The sequence below is a fragment of the Culex pipiens genome, chromosome 2 (assembly GCF_016801865.2).
Source record: "Culex pipiens pallens isolate TS chromosome 2, TS_CPP_V2, whole genome shotgun sequence".
In the NCBI taxonomy this organism is placed as follows: Eukaryota; Metazoa; Arthropoda; class Insecta; order Diptera; family Culicidae; genus Culex; species Culex pipiens.
This window is the reverse complement of record NC_068938.1, coordinates 65,086,165-65,110,279: the sequence shown is the minus strand read 5'-3', so window position 1 is coordinate 65,110,279 and position 24,115 is coordinate 65,086,165. Positions and strand designations below refer to the sequence as shown.

The following is a 24,115-nucleotide window of genomic DNA, read 5'->3' as shown; positions in this document are numbered from 1 at the left end:
GAGAATGCTGGGTCGGTCGCCCCTAACACATTTATTTTTTCAAAGGCCAGGCCTACTGTTTAGAATTAACCGCAAAAATTATCCTTTGAAATCATCACGAATCTTTTTTTTTATTTCCAGAACCACCAACCACCATGCCCATCGAGGAAGCGCAACAGCAACAATCTCAAACCACCGACCAGCCGCCCACGACAACCCCAACTCCCGCGACCACCACTACCACCCCCGCAAAAACGCAAAACCCACAAAATGAAGTCGGCGACGAAGACGACGACGACGAGGACGAAGAAGAGGAGGACGACGACAACGAGACGACGACGGACCGGACGGCCGAACCGACGGTAGCGACCTCGTCCGGCGCTGGCGCTGGCACTGGAAGCTACTACGAGGAGGACGAAGAAGACGAGGAACACCCGGCCGCTGCTGGCGGGGGTGCGACAACTCTGCGACAGCTGTTTGCCCCGAACGTCGGCGAAGGTCAGCAACCCCAGCAGCAGCAGCAGCAGCAGCAGAGCGAGGACGAAGAGGACGGCGACTACATTCCCGACGAGGAGGTCAAAAAGACAATCATGGTGGGCAGCGACTTCCAGGCGCAGATCCCCGAGGGCCTGTGCCGGTACGACGACGCGCTGCCGTACGAGAACGAGGACAAGCTGCTGTGGAACCCGACCGTGCTGGGCGAGGACAACATCGAGGAGTATCTGGTGAAGATTGCGGCCGGGGCGGCGGCCAACACGGGCACGCCGCAGACGACCAGCGTGTACTCGATTCCGCTGGGGCGGCACCTAAGGGATGATGAGCAGGGGTTGTATTTGTTGCAGCAGTGTGGGCACAACATCGATGAGGCGCTGCGGAGGAAGCGGATTAACGCGGTGCCGGTGGCGGAACAGCAGATGAGCATCTGGTCCGAGGAGGAGTGTCGGAACTTTGAGAACGGGCTGCGGATACACGGGAAGGACTTTCACATGATACAGCAGTCGAAGGTGAGTCAAAAGAGGGGCTTTGCTTGTATAAAAATTTCTTTAAGTTAAAATAGAAGTCTATTTCTCTGCAATCCAGATATGTTTTTTTTTTTATCGAATTCGATCAAGTTTACCAAATAGTTAACTGCTGAACAGTTTACTTAACTGAAAATTACGGAATTCGGTAAAAGCATATCGATGTTCGGTAAACTTCATTATTGTTTATCCTCAACCACTTTTTAAAACGGCAATTCGTTAGTTTTCAGTACCAATTTTGCCAAAAATCGGAAATATTCAACACAGTTGAAGTATCGTCAGAAATTTGGTTTTTGAACTACAATTGAAATTATTACGTTTTTATTCAAGTATCGTTTTTTAAATAATGAATGTTATTACCAGATTCGAAATTAGAATCCATTATTAAGAGCTGAATAAAAATCGCGTCTACCAATATAATATCCGATGGCCGGCTATGAAATTATTGGAATGTATAAGGAGTATACAGCCATTCCACGTCAAACAGGATTTCTCCAAATCAAAAGTGCTCCGATTTGGCTCAAATTTGGAGTGGGGGTTCTTTGGCCTAAATAATTAGACCCGAATTTTTTGTTTGACGATTAGGGTGGTCCTATCGAAATAAGGTGGTCCACAAAATTGCATTTTTCGTCAATTTTTGAAAAAAAAACACATTTTTCAAAAAATCATCTCCGAAACGGCTGAACCAATTTTGGGGCGCCACATTTCAAAAGAAAGGTTATTAGTTGGGTCACCGCTTAAATTATCAAGTTATCGCAGTTTTAGTGAAAAGTGTTGATTTTTACCCGTTTTCGTTATTTGCTCGTTTCTGCGCGCGGCGCGTCGAAAAACCCAGTTTTTGTGTTAAAAAGAAATCATATCTCCGAAACGTGTTAATAGATATTTGATAAAATACTACAAGGAAAAATATTTTCAGACATGGGCTCTTTGGTCCCGAGACCTTGAAATCGGCAAATGAAATTTTCATAGGATCTTTTCAAATAATCAGCTAGTTTTTTTTTGAACCACAAAATATTTTTCTTCAAAAGCTCAACAAATAAATTTTTCTTTTAAAATGTGGCCCTCCAAAATTGGCTCAGTTGTTCCGGAGATATGATTTTTTTGGTTTTTGCGAAAATCGGCGAAAAACGCATTTTTTCGGACCACCCTATTTCGGATAGGAGCACCATAATCGCCGAACAAAAAAATACCACTCCAAATTTAAGCCAAATCGGAGCACTTTTGATTTGGAAACTTCCTGTTTGACGTGGAATGGCTGTATAAGACTATTGGATTAACTTTGTATCAATAACTGCTAATTAAATTTGCTTACTGATTTTGATAATTTTGAGGATTTTTTAACTGCTGAAAAAAGGTTAACGGAAAGCTAAAGATATCTATTCAGTTCATCCTAAATTTGGTCATTAACTATCATCAGTTTTTTGATAGTTTGTTTTTATTTGAACAGATCTCTGGTTAGTTTGCAATACGTCGGAACTGCCATAACACTTATTTGATTTTTCTCTGAAACTCATCAAAATTTCACTGTTTTTCAGTAAAGGAGATATTAGACTATGGCAACCAAACTCGCCTTTTTTGTGTTTGAAAATTTACCAAACTCGCAAACAAAGCCAAACGTATGCAGGCAGACCTTTCTGCAAACAAACAGAGCAGGGAAAACTGCCAAAGTGTCTAAAAGTTTGTTTGTTTGTCGTAGTCTAATACTTCCTTAAAGAGGATTTAAAGGACGTGCAGATGAACAATGCGGAGTATTTAGTACCTTTTGAAAACCAACCCGAGAGATGGTTTACAATTCCAATTTTACAAATTTCCATATTTACGATTTTTTTCATTTTTACAGACCGAATGTCACCCCTGATGATGATTAAGATTTTTGTTAATAAGTCTTAATTATTACACACTTATTTGTGAGGTTTGTTTCAGTTAATATTTATTTCAAATCACGACTCAAACTTCAAAAGGGCTTAAATCATATTGGCCCTATTGAAATATAAATCGTGATTTGAACACAAAAAACTTGAAAATATCTTTTTCAAAAAGTTTTCACACAACTTTCATTTTTTGGCATCGAATGGTCGTCAAAATGATCAATGGATTCCAAGATATGATCGATTGAAAAAGGAGGGTCAATCAAGCAGATCATAGAACAACTCATTTTTGATAATTTTCATTTTTACAAGGGCATATCTCAGCAACCAAAGGTCGGATCAACAATTGTTCAAGCAAATTGTGGAGATTTTTACTAAAGTACATTTTGAGAATTTAATTTAGCATATATATATTTTTTTTATTTTTTTGTGTGCATTTTCTATTCTTCTAAAAAACTTTTAAAAAATCATGACTTGGCTAAAACAAAACGTCCGCTTTACCCTCTAGCTCAACTTTTTTTCTACTTAAAAAACTTACTCTTAAAAAAAATTCTACTTTAAATACTTTACTTCTACTCAAAAAATAAAAGAATCGAAGAGTGTAAGTTTGTCAAAAGTAAAAACTAACTTAATCCACCTATGTGGTTGGAGCCTTCCTCACAACAATCACTTAAGTGGCCATATCTCGAGACTGGGTTGCCAGATCTTCAATGTTTTAGACTCGTTGGAAAGGTATTTTGATAGCCTAACCAACGATGGGTCGGATGATGGATCCGGACAAAGTTTACATACATTTAAGTGAGATCCGGCTTCAGAAAAGTACATAAATGTCACTTGAGTGGCATATCACGAGACAGGGTTGCCAGATCTTCAATGTTTTGGACTCGTTGGAAAGGTCTTTTGATAACCTAACCAACAATAGGTCGGATGGTGGATCCGGACATAGTTTACATACATTTAAGTGAGTTCCGGCTTCATAAAAGTACATCAATATCACTTAAGAGGCCATATCTCGAGACAGGGTTGCCAGATCTTCAATATTTTAGACTCGTTGGAAAGGTATTTTGATAACCTAACCAACAATGGGTCGGATGGTGGATCCGGACATAGTTTACATACATTTAAGTGAGATCCGGCTTCAAAAAAGTATATGAATATCACTTAAGTGGCCATATCTCGAGACAGGGTTGCCAGATATTCAATGTTTTGGACTCGTTGGAAAGGTCTTTTGATAACCTAACCAACGATGGATCGGATGATGGACCCGGACATAGTTTACATACAGTTAAGTGAGATCCAAATATATGTGAAAACCCATTTTTATACATAACTTTTGAACTACTTATCGAAACTTCAATCTGTATAAAACTCGATCTATGGGACCCTAAACCAAGTCGAAAGCAACAAGTTCGGGTCAAATCGGTTCAGCCAGTGCCGAGAAACATGAGCTAGTTTGTTGGTCACATACATACATACACACACACATACACACACACATACACACACACATACACACAGACATTTGTTCAGTTTTCGATTCTGAGTCGATATGTATACATGAAGGTGGGTCTACGACGTTTTTATACGAAGTTCATTTTTAGAGCAGGATTATAGCCTTACCTCAGTGAGGAAGGCAAAAAAGGATATTTTTTTAAGAGTGTAGAGTTTTTCTGAATAGCTCTAATCATAACCTACAATTTTGCCGAAGACACCAAATCGATCGAAAAATCCCTTGTATGAAAAAACAAATGATGGCTTATTTGGACACAAGGAATCAAAGGACAAAGTTTCATACAAATAAAAAAATACAATAAAAAGTTGATTAGAGGAATTCAGGAGAATTGCTAATAAATAACATTTATGTTATTGATTTGTTATCGCAGTATCAAAGCTTTTTATTTTCTTATTATTCTCAGATTTTTTTTTTCTGTTTTCGGCATCTGATATTTTTACAGCTAATCTGACCATGTCAATGACAACATTAAATTTTCATTTTATTACCGCCTGATCGGTAATATCGGTAATCGGAAATGTTTGCCATTCTAGCGTTTCCCAAACACTGAATTTAATTTTAAATGGCGAAAACTTTTAATGATACAAACAAATATGACATATCAAAAACACGCAATTTGTCGCACTTTGATCATTAAGATATCTAAAATTATGCAAAAATCATAGCCAAAAAAATTCTATATCGCCGCCGATCGGAAGGTACGTCGTCGGACAGTGTTTGTTTAGTTCAACCTTGAAAACCACAAATTGGCGTTCGAATTGACAGCTCTCCTTTGCCTTTGTCTTGTACGCACTTTTGTTTGTGTTGAGGATTGCAACCCTTTCCCTATCATCGCAGCTCGGAAGGCATGGCAATGGGAACAAATTTATGTTTCTTCAGGTTTTTTTTTATTGTTTGTTTGAATGATCTCTTCACTGTTCAAAACAAATTTTTTTTTTTAATATTGAAGGATCATTTTGAAATAAATATTTTAAACCTGCCTCCTCAACAGGTCCGCACGCGCTCGGTCGGCGAGCTCGTGCAGTTCTACTACCTGTGGAAGAAGACGGAACGGCACGACCTGTTCGCGAGCAAGGCCCGGCTCGAGAAGAAAAAGTACAACCTCCATCCGGGACTGACCGACCACATGGACCGGTTCCTGGAGGAGCAGGAAAACAGCACCGGCTTCGGCGACCGCAGCTCGTCGCCGGGCTTCAACAGTCTGTACGCGGGGGGTGGCGGCTCCGAGGCGAAACGGGCCCGCCTGATGGACTCGAAAGGTGAGTACGACGGTGGTAGCTACTAGCGCGCAATAAACGTTCGTTCGTCCTGCATGTTGTTGCGCTTTTCATCATGCTGCTGCTGCTGCTTTTGATGTCGTGGAATGGTGAACCAAATCTATCATCTTTATGTCATTCACACATTTTGGGAAAGGAAGGGACGACCTGTGCAAGCCATAGCCAACATGAAAGTCGATCCATCATCATTGCCTGAACGAGGTCACACCGCACAATCGGAGAAGAGGGGGGTCTCACTCTTGTACATTTTCCCCTAAAAACCTGTAAACTTAACCCTCACAGCTCCGCGAGAACGCCCCGCTTCATCCAAAACAACTACCATATCTGTGTGTGTGTGTATGTATGCTCTCTGTGTTTAAGCTTTGTCTGTTAATTTTGTTTATTTCTGCTTTCTTGCCAACAATTCCGTCCATTTAAAAAATCAAAATTCTTTCTTCCAAAAATGCAACAAAAAATTTCCCCCCAAAAAAACGCAAAAATCTCGCCAATCGCTCAGAGCACTCGACGGGATCTTCAAAGCGCTCATCTTCGGCACTGTGACTAGCCCAGCCCGTGATTCGCCCTGGCCTGGCCAGGGTTGGTCGCAGCAGCAGTAGCCGTCGAGGTCTCGGGGACGCGACTGGATCTGAGCTTCCGCAAGCGCACGGATAGATGCAGGGAGGAAGAGGTGCCCCCATTTCTGGTTGCCCAGTTTGTTGTTGAACACACTACTCTCACACATACACACAGACACCTTCAGTTGCTTTTTGTGCCTCGTACTCTCAAGTGAACACACGCAGGACATTGTTGTTTTGTTTAGACTGTTTTTTTTTTCACTGCGGAAAAAAGAAGCTAAAAAGTGCAGTGACGAGACACCGATTTAGCTGTATTAAGTTGTGAGCGCTTTTTATTCCGCAGCAGCAGGAAAGTAAGAAACAAACTAAACAATTTGTTGATTAGAACACACAGCAAATCGTGAACCATTTCAGGGCAAGCGGAATGCAAAGTGGCAAGCAGAATGAAAAGTGAAGAAGAAAAGTGAGAAATTCAAACTAACTTTGGTCTCAAAAATTTCAAACTCTCAGTGAAGCGGAAATTGCACAAAAATTAAAAATGTAAAACTGATTGTGGATGTAAAAAAAAAAAAAACTGAAAACAAATGCATTTAAACCATTGTCAAAATTATCTGCGGATGTAACAAACACACTAAGCCTCTGTAAATCACAAAATATATAGGAAATCATACAATTGAAAATTAAGGTTGAGCGTTTTTATTGGTATCCGAAATTCCTTCCGTAAAATGATAATCATCAAGCTGCTCCTTGAAAGGTGGGGTGAATTACCATGCGACTCCATCAATTTCTGGTAAGTACGTTTTTTTTTGGGTTATTGTCCAACGAAGTTCGACGTGATTCGGGAGCAACGTTTAAAAGGGGCGGTACGACATTGCTCTTACGGTCTTTCATTACTTGCGTTTAAATGGGACGATAGGCCGGCAGTATTCTGAGATATGATATTTTGAAAATAAAATCTGAAGTTTTCGACGGGCCACCCCAAGACAGCTAAAATCGGTTGAAATGTAAGGGAGTCATGTTTTTTTTTGAAAAATTTATTTTTCGAGAAAATGGCAACTTGGATAGTCAATGAGCTTACATCACTGTAAAAACGAGTTAAATTGCTACCAAATAATCAACCTTATGGAAAATTGGACGAAAAAAAAAGAAAAAGAAATGGGCAAAACCCACAAAAAAATCCCAAAACTCTGTTTTTCAACATTTTTTTTATCTTTAAAGCCGTTGTAACTTTACAAGAATTGGTCAACATGGAGACTTTTATGTAAATTTGTCTGGATAACGAATTACCGCATTCAGTTTATGAAGATTTTGAGCACTCAGAAACAGTTTTAGTAAATATTGTTTAGTATTATTTAGAAGAGTTCCTGCATTTTTCGTGAGCGTCTTTTTAACATCTTGAGCAATTTTCACAAAAAAATCATCGAAAAAAAATCGTTGGCTCATCTTCAGGTTTTGCTTGTGAGCAATTTTCTGAGATTTCTGTCATCCGATTTTTTTTTGTATTTTTTAATTCGGCTAAAACTTTTTTGGAAACATTCGTGAAATTTTCCGATCTTTTCGAAACCCATATTTTTAAAATCAAGACTTGCATTTCAATAATATTGAATGCTTGGCTCTTTTGAAATGTTAGTCTTGATTAAAAAAAATATATATATAGTTTTCGAAAGATCGAAAATTTTACGAATGTTTCATATCTGGAGTTTTTTTTGAAAAGGTCCAATAAACCAAATTTCCAGTTTTTGCCTTTTGGGTGGTTTTGAAACCGCCTTGAGTCAGGGGTATTAAAAAACACCCAAAAAGCAAAAACTGAAAAATTGGTTTTTTGAGTTGTTTGAGTGAGACTTTGAAAACATATATTTTCCTGTTTTTAAATCTTTGCATGGCATTATCTCAGCAACTAAGGATCGTATTAACAAAGTTCGGAAAAGCAAAATATAGAGAATTTTCTCATTGTTTTCAAAAGTGGGCAAATATAAGCACAAATTAAAAAAAATTAATAACTGCGACAATTTTCAAAGAAGCTACCTAAAAATGGATTTAACTTGAAAACGGTGCATTTTATCAAAATTTCACTACTTTTTGATTGCAAATTAAATTTTCAAAAAATGAAGTAGAAAATTTATGGCGACCAACTTTTTGATTTTTTGAAAAATCAGTATTGATTCCAACATTCATAATTCGGTGAAAGATTTTTTACCGTTCTTGAAATTTCTGAAAAGTTGGCATTTGATGTCCTCATAAAATTATCATCTAAACCCAATATATGACCAAAAATCGATTTGTTTATAATTTGCCTCAATTCTGAGGGCAGATTCAGATTCAGCGGGCAATATTATATGAAAAAACATATATTTGGACAATTTTCGAATTTTGTTAGGGTGGTCCCATGTAGTTTTCCCTTGAAAATTAGACATTTTCAAATGAAGATATCTCGAGTTTAAAGAAAAACACCCCTAAGAATTTTTCGAGCGTTTGTAGTGCTGAATCTCCTTTTTCAAATGCAACCTGGCGCTTAAAATTTAGTTGCGCCTTTTCAAGACATAGGTTTTAAATTTGCATCTCTTTTACCTTAAAATTGCTGTAACTTTTGACCCTTAAGTCGAATTTGACATGTTCAAAATTAAAAATGTTAGTTTGCTAGAGCTCTAAAAGTGCCCCGAATATCACTTTTCTTTAAAACATAACCCTGAATTGCCACGTTCAAAAAACTGATTTTGAAGGTTTGCTCAGATGCTTTCTATAAATTTGGTAGTAGAAGGCGTAGATTACGAGATACAATTTTTGTGTCCTCGACAAAGTTACTCAAATTGGCAAGTCCAACAACTTTCTAGAAGACGAAAAAAATCACAAAAATACTCCTTAAAAGTTAGATTTTCAAAATCACCCTAATCGTGAACCACCCTAATTTCCAACCAAACCAAAAGTTGCCCCTTTTCATTTGCAACAACTCTTCTCAAGACACCAAAGCTTCAAAGCTTCACAATTTTTCAGAAAATTCATTTTCCACTTGATTTTGTGATCTGGACCACTGTGCACTGGCCCCTCGATCATTTCGGATTGTTTTTGTTTTTTGACGTTTGTCTGCTTTTTAGGTGGGTTACAGCAGGGTTACCAGGTAAAAATTTGAAAAATCTAGCAAAGTATCGAATGAAAATCTGGCAGTCGATAATCTAACATTTCTGAATGGTGCCTGGTTGTAGGTTATTATTTAATTCAAAAGTTTGTAGAATTCGGATGATTAAACTGATTTATGGCCTCAAAAATGTTGAACTTACTTTTCCTTCAAGAAAAACATATTCTATATTTTAAGATTTTCAATTATATTCGTTCATTTCAATCCAAAAGTTGTTCAAAACGGGCATAATGTAAAAAATCTGGCAAAATCTGTCATCATCTGGCACAGAGAAGGATCTGGGATGGGATAAACAAAGAGAAAAAAACCTATTGTCAAACTAAACCACTTCCAACATGGCCGCTTCTGTCAACCTAAACCAGTCCTTTCTTATGAGGAGAAAATGAGAAGTATTGTAATTTGAGATGAAAAAAAAATAAAACAATTTTAATTCAATTTAACAAATAATTGTAAATTGCATTAATAGATTGATTAAAATATTTTCAATTGAAAGGAATTTATTTCTATCGTACACCGAATGTTGAACTATCTGCATTTTCATTTTAAAAAACAATAAATTTCATAAACTGACGATTCTTTTGCCCATTTAAAACTATTGTTATTTTTTTTTGCGCGTTACATAGAAATGTCATCTAGATTGAACAATATTAAACCTGTGCTTCCCGTGAAATTAAAATGTGGTGTGACGGAACAACATCGTAGAACTGGATTTAAAAAGAAAACGAAAAAAATGGCCACAGTTTAGTCTATTTGATTTTTTCGCACATTTTCATTTCAACACGTTGCCACAAATTGAATATCAAACTTTTTACTCTTTGAAGTGAATGAATTGGTACAAATTTGAATTTTTGCCAGCCATTTCTTTCGATTCTGACACCTTAGGGCGTGCGACCTATGGAATGTTAACTTTCGCAAACAACATTAGTTGAGTAAAAATTGCCGCTGAATTCGCTTTGTAAATGCCTGCCCCGATACTCTTCAAGTGTGCTCCTCTTTGGGGAACTGGAAAAGATTTATTTACTTTCTTTGCGTAACGAGACAACGACAGGAGTAGATCTAAGAAAACCCCCCCCCCCCCCCCTCCCCCATTTAATTACTTGCAGGCTTTTTAGGATTTTTTTTTAGATTGAGGTAAGTGATCGTATCGTAACAATTATCAAATTTGAGCGTGACCTCGAGTCATCTTTGATTTGCCAACCATTTCTAGTGATTTGTATCCGGCAGCTCCTTATGAACGGATCCACAGTAAAACGATGGAACATAAATTCAGGATTCTCCAGCCACGTCCAACCGCACATTTTAACAGCCAAATTCAAAAAAATCTGAGAGGAAAAACTAAACAACATTTCAACCAAAGAAAAGTCATCCGCATGCTTGAGCACTGAGTTGAAAAACATCAACAAGAAAATTTGAATTGTCAAGGTATCTGAATCACAGATTGCTTGAAATTTGTACTCGAACACGAATTTTCTTGCAAGAAACAGAAGAAGAATACAAACGTAAACACTCAAAAAGAAAACTCTATCCAGCCGTCCCGTCCCAGAGAAGGATGAATCCTGGGACGGGACGGCTGGATAGAGTTTTCTTTTTGAGTGTTTACGTTTGTATTCTTCTTCTGTTTCTTGCAAGAAAATTTGTGTTCGAGTACAAATTTCAAGCAATCTGTGATTCAGATAGCTTGACAATTCAAATTTTCTTGTTGATGTTTTTCAACTCAGTGCTCAAGCATGCGGATGACTTTTTCTTTGGTTGAAATGTTGTTTAGTTTTTCCTCGCAGATTTTTTTGAATTTGGCTGTTAAAATGTGCGGTTGGACGTGGCTGGAGAATCCTGAATTTATTTTCCATCGTTTTACTGTGGATCCGTTCATAAGGAGCTGCCGGATACAAATCACTAGAAATGGTTGGCAAATCAAAGATGACTCGAGGTCACGCTCAAATTTGATAATTGTTACGATACGATCACTTACTTCAATCTAAAAAAAATCCTAAAAAGCCTGCAAGTCATTAAATGGGGGAGGGGGGGGGGATTTTTTCTTAGATCTACTCCTGTCGTTGTCTCGTTACGCAAAGAAAGTAAATAAATCTTTCCCAGTTCCCCAAAGAGGAGCACACTTGAAGAGTATCGGGGCAGGCATTTACAAAGCGAATTCAGCGGCAATTTTTACTCAACTAATGTTGTTTGCGAAAGTTAACATTCCATAGGTCGCACGCCCTAAGGTGTCAGAATCGAAAGAAATGGCTGGCAAAAATTCAAATTTGTACCAATTCATTCACTTCAAAGAGTAAAAAGTTTGATATTCAATTTGTGGCAACGTGTTGAAATGAAAATGTGCGAAAAAATCAAATAGACTAAACTGTGGCCATTTTTTTCGTTTTCTTTTTAAATCCAGTTCTACGATGTTGTTCCGTCACACCACATTTTAATTTCACAGGAAGCACGGGTTTAATATTGTTCAATCTAGATGACATTTCTATGTAACGCGCAAAAAAATAACAATAGTTTTAAATTGGCAAAAGAATCGTCAGTTTATGAAATGTATTGTTTTTTAAAATGAAAATGCAGATAGTTCAACATTTGGTGTACGATAGAAATAAATTCCTTTCAATTGAAAATATTTTAATCAATCTATTATTTAATGCAATTGACAATTATTTGTTAAATTGAATTAAAATTGTTTTATTTTTTTTTCATCTCAAATTACAATACTTCTCATTTTCTCCTCATAAGAAAGGACTGGTTTAGGTTGACAGAAGCGGCCATGTTGGAAGTGGTTTAGTTTGACAATAGGTTTTTTTCTCTTTGTTTATCCCATCCCAGGATGAATCATTATTTTGGCTGTCACTTGAAAAATCTGCACGCAGAAAAATAAGGCATATTTGAATCAACAAAACGTTTTGTTGATTTGAAAATCAAGATTTTTGTTGAATCAACGCTAAACATCAAAGCAACTTTTTCAAAACAACAAAAGATTTGTGTGGAATTGAGAAAATCAAGGTTTGTTTCAACGCAAAATCGGCGTTGATTATATTCAACAAAAATTTTATTGAATCAAACCTCGTACAGGCTGATTCTACAAAATATTTTTCTGCGTGTGGCATTCCCAGGTTTATCTGGCAACCTGGCAACCCTGGGCTACAGCCCAATTATCGAGCGCCCAGTTAAAATGCAGCCTAGTTAAACAACGGCTAGTTACCAAACAATTACTGTACTTGAAAACGGTGCACTTTATCTTAAATTGTGTAATCATATTTGATCGAAAATTTTATTTGCATCTGAAAATGATTTTTGAAATATTGTTTGAAAATATTTCAAATTTTTCTCAAATCGAAGACTCAAAATTTTGAAATTAAAAGCGTATTTTGGGATTTTTCTTTTAGCAATAAAACGTAAAAAAACAGGAATCTAATTTTCAAGAATGTTTTAATTCTGAAAAGTCCTAATTATACTTGGTTATTGAAGAGTGTGGATTAAAACACGTCTGTAGGGTTTGGAGTTTATTCGTGTAATGAACTAATTTTATGTTTGACTTGAAGTCCTCTTCACTTGTTAGCACCGGCCTACTCGGTTATCTCCAACAATTATAAAGAAAAAAATTGCCGAAGACAACAAATCGAACAGAAAATCTCTTCTTAAGAAACACCCACAAAGTTGTAAGATACAAAATGGCCAAATTTTAAACCTGAGATTTCAAAAAAGTGTCGACGTGGTTTATGGATGGTCCCTACAGAGATTTTAAATCGATTTCTAAGCAATATTTTTTTGGGTTTCCTTTAAAATTTTGCAACAAAGAGAAAAGTTAATAGGGGAAATATACCCATTTTAATCACTCCAAGCCGATTTAGAAATCTTTTTGGGCGTTGTTACTATCAAATTAAAAATATTTTAATGCTGTTAAATGTTTAAATCCACATTTTGTCCAAGTTTTCTAGCTTTAACATACAGTAGACCAAAAGGATTGGAAAGACCAATTTTGATTAACATTTTCACAAATATCTGTTCCACTCACCTTCAGCACCTTGACGACCTCGGGCGGGAACTGCATCAGGGCGGTGCTCGAGATGCGCCGGTAGATCCGATCGACGAAGATGCCGGCCCGGATGGCGTGCGCCACCGACCGGAACTTGGGCTTCTCGTCGGACCGCTTCCGGGTGGTGGCCAGCTGGCGGGTGAACGTGGACGCCAACCACTCGCGCACCTCCGGCGGGACCGCATCCGGCTGCACCTCGGACAGCTCATCGTCTTCGTCGGCCAAGCGTCTGGAATGTTTGCGGGGTGGGGGAGGTTGGTTTTGAGAGAGAAAGAGAGAATAACAATTTTGAATTAGTACAACGTTTTGGGGCATTTGCAAGGACAGAGGGGAGTGGGGATGCAAATTTTGGGATTCAAACTAGTTTTAATCGGGACAAGAGATTGAGATAAGTTAAAAACTTTTGTGGAAGTGGAGATCGAAAAAAAGGGATTATTGTTCGAGCGAGTGGTTCAATGTAATAATGAAAATTGTTATTATAACTTGGCATTCCAAACTAGCGGACGGTCAATCGCTTATCACTGGGTGGATGTGCACCGAGTTGTGTCTATTTCATTGCCGAAAGGGAGCTCTAACTTTTACAAGGGGTTTGGCAGCGGACGAACAAAAGCTGCCCAGATAAGACAAGTCAAGACAAGGGATAAAGGATTAGATTTTTTTAGGGTAAGCGATTCCGAGTTATGCTGGTAGCATTGTTAGCAAGTTTTTAAAACCAAAGCAGATTATGAAACAGAAAAAAAAAATTACAATTGAGTGTTATCAAACTAAAAGCAGTTTTGTGAAAGCAACCAAGTTCTAACGACAAAAAATAAGTAAGGGAAGTGAGGTTTTGTGTTTGCCTAGCGTGTCAAAGTGCAATCTATTCGAGTTGAAAACTAAGCACTAAAAGCAGCAGTGAGTGATATTAAGCTTTACTTTTTTCACTTTTTTTATTATTCTAGTCCCAAGTCTACGTTTGCTCTCTCTCAGACACACATACACATAAATGTTTACATAGGAAGTGTACACCGCCGTCGGTGTGGAGGACACTACTTAGCGTTGGAACCTGTAAACATGTAAATGGCACTCGCAGGACGACTTGCTGATCCACCAGTTTTGACGTAGATTGTTTTTTGTTTGTGGGTTTTCATAAAACATTCAATTTACCTGTTTTGCATGCATTTCAATTTGATTTTATAAATGTATTTTTCGACACTTTTTCGACGAAAACTATAATTTAAATTTGTTATACCTTCCATAGAAAGTCGCATAAAAGCTCTGTTCGAAATTGTATCCAATCGTCTCCTCTTCACTGTCATCGCTTTCGTGGGGTCTTTTCAGTTCCTTATTGGACATTTTGAAATTTGTCCCGATTTCCCGATTTCGTTTTGAAACGCAACAGTGACTTTCGAATAATTAAACGTAAACATTAAACAGACATTCTTTGTGGCTACTTTGATGGAATTAAATAACGAGCAGATTTTTTTTCGTTAACTTTTTTTGATGTGGTCTCTACCGTTTCCCCAAATCGACTTTTCTATGTAATATTTTTTATTTGGATGAATATTTCTTTTCAATACAAGTGCTAAAAAGTTGAACTTTTCAAGGCCCAAATGGATGCTGAAATAGTCGAGGAAATAGTAGTTTACAGTAGTTGTACATTTATCCTCTGCAAAGTTGGAAAAATATGACAAGTGCTGAAAATATCGAGTTTTCGTTGAGTTTTCGAGTTTTTGAAATGAATTTTCAAACTATCACAATACAGTCCAGACTCGATTATCCGAAGGCCTCGGAAAAATTTCACTTCGGATAATCGAATCACGAAATGTCGTTTTCTTATTTTTGACTGTTGTGCTTAAGAGCGAGTCCACGAGCAAAGCATACCCATCTCGCATCGACCTCACCAATCTGCCTGAAATTTTCAGGGGTTGTTTGTACATATAAAACTAGCATCTGGCCAAAATTTGAGCACTCTAGGTCAACGGGAAGTGGGGCAAATCGGGACACAAAGTTTGAAGGTTCAAAAACGTCAAAAATCTTAAAAAGGCTGTAACTTGGGCAAAATTCAATTCAATTTAAAAATTCACCCAATTGCACCCCAATTGGTTAAATCTAAAGGGAGTTATTGACATTTTAGTGAAAAAATAGCATAATTTTCAAACTCAAATAAAAAAGTGTTCCATCCAGATATCAACTCGGTTCGACCTGCAGCTTATAGGGGACATCTGGGACTACCATCTGAGACTGAGAACGCTTTGGGTAAGGCAGTTTAACATATTAAATTAACACTTTAACTTTTTGTGAATTTTTTGGTTGTACATTTGGTACATTTTGGTTCCCATTTTCTGGTGATAATTTTATCATATTCGTGTTCCTGAGACAATTTCACAATAGAAACATGCATAAAAATGTTTATTTTCATCCATTTTAACCCTTTAAAAAGGAAAGTTAAAAAAAAATCTTCGATTCACATTTATTGAAAATCAAGTTCGTTTCCAAGGATACTAGATGACACCAGAAAAAAGCAGCATCTATTTTTTTTTAACTTTTTCAAACTTTGTGTCCCGATCCCGTTGACCTAGAGTGCTCAAATTTTGGCCAGATGCTAGTTTTATATGTACAAACAACCCCTGAAAATTTCAGGCAGATTGGTGAGGTCCAAACGACGTCCCATACAAAGGGGTATGCCCTGTTCGTGGACTCGCTCTTAAGTATGACCAATGAACTACTTAGAGTGATTTAGAATTTTTAAATCCAAGATATCGGCTAAAATGGCAGTGATGATATATTAAGAACCTTTTTTGGTGGTCTGTAAATATTTTTTTCTATAAAAAATATTACAAAAAATAAACTTGACAAACAATATAAAAAACAAAAAGAATTAAATTATTTTTTTTTATTTCCTCAGTAATGGCATGTATACCCTATTTTGCCATCAGTCTGGTATTTTGTAATTTTTAATGCAACCAAGCATTCAAATTTGACTAATATGGGGTCACGCAATTTGAATTTGACGTTAAAAATAAGAAAATAACAATTATGGAATAATATATTTTTTGTTCATGATTCGATTTTCCGAAGTTCCATACAAACCTTCGGTTAATCGAACTTTAGATAATCGAGTATGGACTCCCAAGTAGCAAAACAAATGCCTTTGATTCTTAAGCATTTTTATAATAGTTTTATCAACTGCAATAAAGTTTTGTTACATCTTTCACCAAATCCAACAGGTTTTACCATTCCATAAACTTAATCATATTTTAAAGAATTCTTCAAGATATCATAAAGAATTTTTGTTTAGAAGTTTTAATCAAGCTTTCACCTTTACACTTTAAGTACGCCTGAAGAATTCATGATGTAGCTTGATTAACTTGACAAATGCTGCTTTAAATCTGTTATTTATCAGTCTTGTTAGATTTGTACTTTCACTTTGACATATTCAGTTGTACGTGAACAGCGCAGTGAAATACATTAAGAGGCGAGCTGTTCCGTTAAAATTTAGAAGATGCTCTAAAATATCCTCAAGATAGTATGGCGCAATCTTGCTCCTGATGTCAAAAGATACAACGTCAGCAAAATTTGTCTAAACGTTTTTTTGCTCGGAAATCTAGGTCAGTTTCGAGCACGCTGTATCTTTTGACATAATCATAATAGCACCATGCTTTCTTTGAGAAAGTTACAGGAAATTTTCTTAATTTTTTACGGTTGGAAAAATTAGTGAAACATTAAAACTATAATTATAAAAATCCTTACTTTTCTCAAACGTTTCCAGATTTGCCAAAAATGTTGTTTGGAACTCGGTGCAAAATTTTATTTTTCAGCGCTCGTTGCTTTTTAAGAAATTGTTGATTATAAGTGGGTTGCTGAATTTTGGCCTTTAAAAGTCGTGCGAGTATCGTAAAAAATAGGAATTTTTCAGTGTCACCTAAGCCTTATCTTTAAAATCAGGTTATCTCGGCAACGATAGTAAAATACAAAAAAAAACAAACTTAAAGGAAATTTTCTGCTATTTTCTGTAAACATTTTGTAATGATATATGAGTGAAATGATCAGAAAATTTCACAAAGATTTTATTTTTTTACATAGAAAATTGAATTTATGTTTTCCAAATAACGTCATTTTCCGCAATATTAAAATTCTAAGATTCTACATATCAGCAACCAGTTGTCCAATTGAGAATGTTTCAAATAGAAAGTTGCAGGAAATTTTCTGTATTTTATTTATTTATCCTTGTTAAAATATCTATAAATTTCGAAAATGACTTATTGTTTGGTAATGTTTACTTAAAATGCTTTTGATTTTGAGAACGAAGCTCTATATAAAAAAACTGTGAAGGCAAATTAATTGTTGATTAAATGTTGATTGTTAATTTTTCATTTTTGCTTTGTGGCTGAAAACAATAATTTTAGACCACTTTTTTGATAAAGAGGCTTGGTTTCAAGATCAAAGCATTTCAGGCTAACATTTACATATCATCTTAAAGTTAGGTGAAGAATTAGATTTCGTAAACTATAAATTCAATTTTCAACACCAACAAAATGAAAAATAAACATATTATTCAGGTTCTTAAGCGAAGCTGGCTTTCGATTGGTGAACGTCCGAACTGTCAAAATCTCGCAGTAGCACCAACATGAGAAAAAAATGTGGCGGTCATGCCATGGCACACTTTTTTCGCAATGTTGGTACCACTGCGTGATTTTGACATTTCGGGCGTTCACCATTCGAACGCCATTTTCGCAAAAATTCTAGATATGTTTTTTTTCATTTTTTGAAAATTAAAGCTTCTAAAAAATATTTTTTAATGCTATGGTTACGAACGAGTGCTTAAAATATTGACAATTTATTAAAAAAAAAATGTTGATATGATCTACTAGTGCGCACTCACCTGTGGTTGAATTGCCATGCTCAATATTTCAGAATCTTAATAATTTCCATTATTATTCTCTTCGTCAGCCTAGAGGCTCAAGTGCCATAAACCAACACGCAGTGCCAACAATCGGAATTAAATTCGCCTACGGCAATTACCTGGAATTGATGGCTACATCAACCGGATTAATGCCCCCGCTTGCTAACTCCGAACCCCCTCCCCCTTAAAGAGCCAAGTGTACCAACTCACATCAAAGAGCGATCAACTAAATTGAGCCTGCCCTGGGGCGAGGTTGGTTGGTAGTTGATGGTGGGGTCCATAGTACTAAGTGTTTACATCCCCCGCCAAGATGACACACTAAATTGAGTAAAGTTTTAGCAAATACACACACACACATTCAACAGATGGTAGATTAGATTGCATTGCTGTGTTAAAGTCTCACGTAACTGGGGATATAAAGTGAAGTTTGCTTTCTTGTTGTTGTCGTCAAGTTGTGTGTGGGTGGTCGACTTGGTGAACTTCCCCAACATGAGCTGTATTATTGTAATGTGAGGAAAAGTTTCTTCTTTTGTGGGTTGGACAAAGTTACACCCACATCTTGAAAGTCAAACTGATTTCAGACTGTGAAGCGAATTTGGAAGCGTCAGTTCGGTTTAATTATTCATTCTGTTTAAACTTTTGAAATTGAAGCAAGTTTTTTGGGCAGTTTTTCTTGAAAAATGTGGGATTAGTCAATTTTCGGTGAAATATATTCTGATTTTTATGTATTTCTTTTACAAACAAATTGTTTTTCAAACAAAAAAAAAATCATTCATAAAAAAATCACGTCAAGATTTGGCCTGAGAAGAAAAAAGTTGAACTTTTAGGTTGATATTTAATGACTTTAAGAAACTTAAAGCTCAAACATGTCCAAACCTCCAGGACAAACATAAATCCACTTCCTGAGAGGGAGTCTTCAGAAAAAAACAACAGTCTCTTCATTATCGTCTGATCCATTTCCATCATAAACTGGAGAAGGAAAAACCCGCCGGCGGCGGCTGCTTCAATCCGTTGGAAGCACTCGCTGACAAGAAAAGAACCGCTTGACGAGCATTTAATCAGGTTTACCCCTAATGTGGGAACCGCCGGCGGCGACGAACCTCGCAATTGGTGTCCCAATCAACGGAATTGCGTATTAATTTCCGCTTCGATGGAGAAAATTGAGTTTTCCGGCGTTTCTGGTGTTTGTGTGAGTTTGTCTGAAATGGATGAGCGACGGCGTGGAACGTTGAGTTTTCAAGTTTATTTGTCAAGCCTCTTTGATTAAGTTATTTGCGGGGAATTTTTCGCACCGCTTGAATTTGAGCGGTTTTTATTCTGGGAAGTGTTTTTTTCGAATTAAATCAAAACAAACGGAAATTTCCCGAAACCTGACGACGGTCCAATTGCAGCCGTCCTTTGGTTTCAAAACAAGTGGCACAAACCATAAATCGCTCCTGATTGTCCTTGCAAAAGAAAATGCGGGAAAGCGCAACGGAGCGGGAAAATCCGCCGGAATGCAGCAGCAGCAGCAACTCAAGTAGCACGTAGTTCGTGAAGGCATAAATATTCCGCTTCCTAATTATAAAATTTATTTGGAAAATTTCAAGAATATTTTACGCGATATATATTATTTTTCATTATTTGAAAACTTATTATTATTAAAATAAATAACTTTTCACGGTGTCATTCCTACAAAGGCACCACGCTGATGGTGCTGCAGCAAATCCCCACTGCATTTCATGCTTGACGAATCCGAAATGGCACACAGCAGTTTGGCTTGGCCACCTACCGTGTTTCTTTTTGCAAAAGCCAGACTAGCAAAGCTGTTTTTGCCTTCCTCCTTAAGGGTGTTATGAGTAGGGGAGAGTGGGGAGACTTGATCCCCGGGGACACTTGATCCCAAGCCTGTATCTCGTCAGCATGTGGGTAAAACAATTAGCTTTGTTCTAGAAAAATGTGCGAAATTGAATAAAACTCATTGTAGAAAACAAATAAAAAAAATAAAAAAATGTTTAGATAGAGTTACACACATTTTTCTAAAAAGTGCTCCAAAAAACTTCCAAGAGATCTTTTTTCTTTGTTTTGATAAGTATAGAAAACACTCAAAATTATTCAAAAAAATATTGTTTATACATGAATTGTTTGATAAACATATCAACTCCAAAACCCTTACGTATTTGACGTTAAATTTATCGTCATACTATTTTTACAATCAATTGTTTAAAAAAGTGCGTTTTGGGAGACTTGATCCCTGCATTTTTACAGTCACTGGAATCAGCCTTAAGATTAAATAATTGGGCTGGGTTTTCGTACATAGTTTCCTTTAGTATAGTTGTACATAACTTACTGCAGTTTGAACGATTTTTCAAAAGTTTTGTAAACAAAAATTACCAGCTTTTGTAAACATGCTCAATTTTGGTCTAAAAAATAAAATTTTAAGTTTTTAAATATTTTGCATGCTAAAGTTGTTATATTTTGAACGCAAACGTACAGGTTTAATGTGAAATTGCTGTAACTTATAGAAAATTAAAAGTTTGGATGAATAAAAAACATTTTCCTTAAGATTTCTTCAAAATGTTGAATGGGGGATCAAATTACCCTCAACATTTCGAAAATGCCGGTTTAAAATATTTTTTTAAAACGCTTGGCATGATTCGAAGAGTTTATCTGATGAAATATCCTTATCAGCCAAACATAGTTGAATGTTTAAGCTTTCAATTCATGCAAAAAGATCATAGTTTTGTGAGAAATTGACAGAGTTATGTGCGATACAAAAAAAGGGGATCAAGTCTCCCCACTCTCCCCTATGGGAGTCCAATTTTGCTGCTTTTATTTGGACTTCATTTTTCAAGACTTGACTCGAACTTGAATTGAAGACCAGTTTGTTAAGATTATTTACTTTTTTTATAGGGTGTTAAGCGATTTTTTCAAATCATTTCAACAAAATCTGTTTTATAATACCTTGTAAATAATTTAAATAAGCATAAAAAGTAATTGTCGCTTCTTTTTCTTTCAAAGCTAATATTCATCACATCAGCCTGAGTTTTTGAATAATTTTTATTTGATTGGTTCGATTCTCAATATTTTTATTTAAATTTCCAATTGAAATTATGGATTACGGAAATCAAAGAAATTATAGATTGATCAATTTTTATTTCCTGCCATCAGGAACAATCGCAAAAAAATCTTTTTTGTTTTTTAACTTACTTTGCCTGCGAAAGAGAGAGGAGGCAAATCACGCAAAAGAAAATCGCTCCCGAATTTCTCAAAAAAAGGTCAATTTGTAAATGGTTTTTGTGAATTTCCTTGTCAGTACCTCTTAAAATTATTTATTTCGCTTTGTACAAAAAATGAAAGGCAATTTTTCGACGTGTGACGTTACAATTGCATGTGAAGTAGTGAAAAAGATGCTCAGCCAAATAATGAAGAAGATATTTTTTTTAGATTCCTTTTACCGATATTTCGTGCGCAACTGATTTTTTCTCTTGATGAGTGTTTATTAGAGCGTCCAATTTCCCGGAGTTACAAATTTCCCGGGAAAAGGGAAATTTTCAGCTAATTTCCCGGGAAATCCCGGGAATTCCCGGGAAATTTTAAATTCATTGAAAATTGTTATGGTCTTGGTTTTAATTAATATTAAGCAACAAAATTGTATAGGAAATCAACATAAATGGTTTAATTAAAAGCATGACTGCATGTAAAAAATCATTCAACTACAAGAAAAAAAATTTTGATGAGAAATTTTAAACATGCCTCTGTGACCAGTTTATTGAAATGAGAAAAAGAACATGCAGAAATTATGTTTTTCATGACAAATACTGGTTTCAGCTCTTGGACAAATGGTAAAACTTTTTAGTGTTGGTTTTACTCCAAACAACCAAATGTCTTCAAATATTTGAGCAAGCTTTGAATATATTCTTGCACGCATTTTTTGAGGACAAATAATAGAAAGTAATTTATCAATGATTTTTTTTTGTGTTATTATGCAACATGATTTAAATTACACGATAAACTAACATCAATCCATGAAAAATCTTCTATTTTTCACATTTAACCCTCTAACACCTGTAGTTGCACCAGTGCTCCATAATTCTTTTACTTCAAATTGTAATTTCTTTAGCACAAATTCGATTTTCATCTCATTTGATCATGGTAAACAAAAACGTAAAAAAATCTAAATTTTAATTTCTAGGTAAGGAGTTAATATTGTTTTGATTAAATTACATCAATCTATTGAAAGCTTACCTATTTGTAATAATTTAATACTCATTAAACAAGATTTATTCCCAGTTGCCTTAAAAATTAATATTATCAGAAATAATTCTGATGTCATAATTTCTGATAATCTGATTAATTATATAAAAACCAAACAATACATTTAATTTAACAAAAACATTTTTAGTTTGTTCATTTATTATTTTTTCAGAGCATTTTCAAAAAAAATTTAAGAAGTGTATTCTTCCGCTTTAATTTCGGGAATTCCCGGGAAATATTTTTTTTTGGAAAATCCCGTGAATTCCCGGGATGTTTTTTCTCGGGACGGAAAATTGGACGCTCTAATGTTTATAGATTTTCTTTTGATGATTTTTCTTCCATCACTTCCTGCCTTTATTATTAGGCTTAGTGATTTTCTACGCTTAAAAATTGGAATATTAATTCAAAATCTCAAAAAAATCACGATAATTCCATAGAATGTGGAAAAACTTGAAATAACATAAAAAATCTGACGTTGAAAATGTAAAACAACTTTAATTACTTGTGTTGTTACTACTTTTCATTTTATGGAATATTTAATGTATTTCAGAATTTTCAATATCACAGAGAGGTAACTTTTTATAGAACACAATCCGTCGCCTTATAAGCGGGAGGTGGGCTCGATAAAGTCAGATCCCTTACAAGAGTAAATCTGCTCACTGGGAATACTGACCGGTCGAGGATGGGTTTCGACTAGCGACGTGTTGGATTTCCAATCTAGAGGTGCCGAGATCGATTTTTGGGCTGATCACGTTTAAAAAAATTCAGGGTTACTTTTAAGAAAAAGTTGCGAAATTGATTTAAGTTGTAGAGAAGTTGTCCAAGAACTGGCGTCCCGTTACATCTAAACATATTTTCATATTTTAACATTTTCAAGATTGTCTTTTTTACCAATTTTAAATAGGACAAAAAATGAAATAAAATTGGCAATGGCATAACGATTAAAAAAATTAGGTAAATAGAATTTTGAGTTCAAAACATTACAAATCGAAAGATTATTAATCAATTAACTGAGATCAATTTAAAATGTGAAAAATGTGATAAAAGTTTCAATTGATTCTAAAAAAAAATATGCTATGGATTTCAAATATGATTTAACTTAAGAATGTAAAATATTATATTTTCTTAAAATGAGGCTATTTCAAATTTAATTTCAAGTTTTGTTTCTAGCAAGTTTCTAACTCAAAATTTTCTCACAAAAATGTGATGGCATACCAAATTTTTGCTGAAAATGTTTTTTTTTTCATTGAAAATAGTTGTAAAATTGATTGAAAACTATAAAAGAATTGTACTGCCCATGTTCGCATAAATGTCCCATATGCAAAAAACGAATTTTGGACGTAAAACTTAAGATTCTTTTTTTCATAAAAGCATTCTTATTATGCAAATTTTTGACAGCAGCTTGGTCAGCAGCATAAATCTAATAATGTGTCAAGCATTTTGTGTTAGTGAAAATATAAACGTTTTTAAAACTAGGCTTGAAACATGATCTAACCCCATACATTAATTCATACTGTTTTTTTCAAAAAATCCAAATATTGGTCGCAAAAATCGAAATATTGGTCGCAAAAAAGATCGGAAAAATTCACGAATGTTTGATATTTTAACATTGTTAATCGGA

At 35.6% G+C, this 24,115-nt stretch overlaps 2 protein-coding genes across 13 annotated transcripts in view; one reads left to right on the top strand and one right to left on the bottom strand.

Moving 5' to 3' along the window:
* The window catches only part of LOC120418412 (mesoderm induction early response protein 1), a 30,551-nt gene extending 23,656 nt beyond the window's left edge, over positions 1 to 6,895 (top strand). For both annotated transcript variants that reach the window (XM_039580792.2, XM_039580790.2), the window contains 3 exons: positions 121 to 983; positions 5,371 to 5,638; positions 6,153 to 6,895. In XM_039580792.2, coding sequence (XP_039436726.1) covers positions 135 to 983; positions 5,371 to 5,638; positions 6,153 to 6,196 — 1,161 coding nt within the window. In that variant the 5' untranslated portion in view covers positions 121 to 134 and the 3' untranslated portion in view covers positions 6,197 to 6,895. The remainder of the gene's footprint in view (positions 1 to 120; positions 984 to 5,370; positions 5,639 to 6,152) is intronic.
* LOC120418411 (dual specificity calcium/calmodulin-dependent 3',5'-cyclic nucleotide phosphodiesterase 1A-like) overlaps positions 1 to 24,115 on the bottom strand; it is a 673,125-nt gene that overhangs the window by 4,765 nt on the left and 644,245 nt on the right. For all 11 annotated transcript variants that reach the window (XM_052707729.1, XM_052707732.1, XM_052707722.1 and 8 more), the window contains one exon: positions 13,353 to 13,602. In XM_052707729.1, the coding sequence (XP_052563689.1) occupies positions 13,353 to 13,602 (250 nt within the window). The remainder of the gene's footprint in view (positions 1 to 13,352; positions 13,603 to 24,115) is intronic.